Here is a 2,944-nt window from a genome sequence, read left to right as displayed (position 1 = left end):
AATTTAAAATGAGAATGATCTTGCATTAAATATTATTTTTTCGTGCCATTATGCAATTGAACTGATTAAAGGATAATTAAACGTTTTAATCAGTTGAGGTTAAATTTGAAATATGATTTGTCCATCTGACGCTGAAGGATTCAATACGTCACAATGAGGGGCCGAAGAACGGCTTGAAAAGAGCGCCTTCGGTGTGCACATCCACCTAGCGTGCGCAGCGGTCCGCTGTGTGACAGAACACTGTCTGGAGGCGGAGTGATCCGTTGGTCAGTACAGCGGTCCGGGATCAGTGAAGAAGCTGATTTCTGTTTTCACAGGTGGGTCAAGCTCACAAGTAATATGTACCACTATTAGAAGTGTTTGTTAGTTCAGGTCAGTTTTTTGTTTTTACTTAAATCGATTGTATTTTTAGATATTTCTCTGTATTTGAAGTGTCTGTTTACTGGCGCTAGCCTAACTGCTAACTACCGTTAGCACCTTTGTAGAAGAAGTTTGGGAGATTTACGGTTACTCCGTCCTTGATTTTTAGGCTTGAAGATAGTTAGAAGGTATGTTGTATCTTATTTCAAACGACTTGATAATTATATGTATAAAATTGCGATTTATTTCTATTATTAGTGTAAACGAAGTTTATGTTTGTCTGTACTAATTAACATGTTTTATTGTATTCATAATATGTAACAGACTGTACAAACTGTAATTATTAACATTTTAGTCTATCTTGTGTAAACCCACAAGAAGCTGAGTGTAACCGCCATTACTGAAGAAACTGATTCCAGTTTTCACTGAGTAACAGATACTTTATACCCAAATCAGTGCGTCTGCAGTGTGTAACAGAGACACTGACAGGCGGTCCTAGCCTATTCGGGGCCCAGAGCGAACATGCTGTGTTGTATCAACCTTTCAGACCTCTCAGGTCTTATGGTTCTGGTTTGCTCTGCATCCTCACAACCAGAACCAAACATGGAGAAGCAGCACTCAGTTTTAATGCTTCTCTAATCTGGAACTAACGTCCATAAAACTGTAAAACAGCTGAAACGCTGAGTTCTTTTAAAGTTGTAGTATGAAACTTTTATAAAAATATATTTTTAAACATATTGGTTAAAAAAATACAAACAGTAAACATCACATTTTGTCAAATCAGTGTTCCAGTTATTACTAATCAAAGACAACTCTAAACAGGTGGGTGTTTAGGACAGTCTGATTTTTAGACTGTTTCTGAGGTACATAAGATCAGTGGATTGATTTGAAGCTGCAGTATGTAACTTATTTAAAAAATATCTTTTGTAAATATTTGTTAAAACTCTCCATGTTGTGACAGTTTGTCATGAGACAGATAATCTGTAAAATCTCCCTGAGCTGCAATTGCTGTCTGGAAAAAAAATGTCTGTTCCCGACAAAAACAACCCATCAGAGCCAGGAGGAAGGCCCTAGTGTTGTCAATAATCTTCATGTACTCGCTGCTCAGTGTGCTAATGGCGAAGAAACAATTTACCGTTGTTCCACTGTCATTGGTGGCCATGCTAACTATACTGAGCATTCACAAAATTCTCTGCTAACTGCAGCTTAGCAGAAAGCAAGTGGGGGAGAGGAATGAGCAACGCTACACAAGGTTGTGATTGACAGTTGTAAGACACGGCTTCTAGTTCTGATGTTTTGTTCGTAGTTAGCACTCAGAGAAGGTAGAGGAGATAAATTTCTTTCACAGATTATCTGTCTCATGCTATATACTGTTACAGCAGAGTGACCCAGCGTTCTGGATCAGCTGCAGCTGTCTAAATGATTTTATTTTTTTAGTCAGACCTGTGAAGACACAGTTGCAGTAATCAACACAACTAAAGATAAATACATGGATGAGTTTCTCTAGATCTTGTTGCAATATTAGTCCCTTAAGCCTGGAAATGTTCTTCAGGTGATAGAAGGCTGACTTTGTAACTGTCCTTGTGTTGTGATGCTGCATCACGCTGACATCTTTAAAAAGCAGAAGAGGAACCTGCCTGCTTCCCTATGAGCTACAGCTGAGATCATTCAAGCAGATGTTGGACATTTTCTAAAATCTGAATCTTTATGATTTTGCCTTTAAAGGATGGACGACAGTGGGGACAGTGACTCCTATCCTGCAGTCACTAGTAACAATCGCAAGTATTCTCGTGAAAGTAAGTGACTCCTTATTCTATGAGTATTGGAAAGTAACAATACTGCCCAAATGTATGTAATACATTATTATTTCCTCTGCAGGAAGCTGCAGTGTTTTTTTACATCACATATAAACCTTGAGGCTTAATCTCTTTGTATCATTGGAGAAATCTCTCAGCAATGCAAGGTTATTTGTACAGCACATTTAAGCAACAACACAATTCAAAGTCCTTTACATGATGAAAACATAAAAAGGGGAGTAGCTACAATGCAGTGGCATAACAAAGGAAAGTAAATACGATTTAGAGTATGGACTAATATTAATGTTGTTTCTAGGGGTGCACCAATTTATCGGCCAGCCAAAGTATTGGAAATTATTTCTTTAATTTTCGGAGATCGATGATTGGCCGATTCTTACATGTGAAGCCAATCTTATCCACTGATGTTATGTACCTTGGAAACGGTTTAAAAATCAGCCACTGTCCTCTCTTGCTCTACAGTGAGAGAGGTTGGACTGACAGACCACCATGACCACCAGGTCATCTTTGCATGTTTGCAGTTAACAATAGTCACCCCACTGTTGCCAACTCAGTGACTTTCTTGCTATATTTAGCGACATTTCAGACAAAAAACTTTAGTATCCTCAGTCTTTGCATGTAACCCCTCTGACTAGGGTTACTTGAGTAGTAGCATTCCAACAGATCCATGTTTTCGTCTCTCGCCCATTTCCAGTAGCCCATTTTTCATCAAGGTGCTCTGGTTCCCCAGAACCTGACGCAGATCTTGTTTGGCCGGGCGACGTCTGAGC

General features: G+C 39.0%; 1 protein-coding gene across 3 annotated transcripts in view; it reads left to right on the top strand.

The window, feature by feature from the left end:
• The first annotated feature begins 217 nt into the window (after window positions 1–217).
• Window positions 218–2,944, top strand: part of LOC103156600 (oxidized low-density lipoprotein receptor 1) — an 11,557-nt gene continuing 8,830 nt past the window's right edge. Inside the window, exons 1-2 of one of the 3 annotated variants that reach the window (XM_007578725.2) lie at window positions 218–317; window positions 2,086–2,156. In XM_007578725.2, coding sequence (XP_007578787.1) covers window positions 2,087–2,156 — 70 coding nt within the window. In that variant the 5' untranslated portion in view covers window positions 218–317; window position 2,086. Of the gene's footprint in view, window positions 318–504; window positions 549–2,077; window positions 2,161–2,944 lie in introns of those variants that run through there. The other 2 variants (XM_016664493.1, XM_016664494.1) reach the window with 2 other exon arrangements.

Source organism: Poecilia formosa, unplaced genomic scaffold (assembly GCF_000485575.1).
Source record: "Poecilia formosa unplaced genomic scaffold, Poecilia_formosa-5.1.2 Scaffold490, whole genome shotgun sequence".
NCBI classification, from domain to species: Eukaryota; Metazoa; Chordata; class Actinopteri; order Cyprinodontiformes; family Poeciliidae; genus Poecilia; species Poecilia formosa.
The sequence above is the reverse complement of the archived record's forward strand: the minus strand, read 5'-3'. Positions and strand labels throughout refer to the sequence as shown.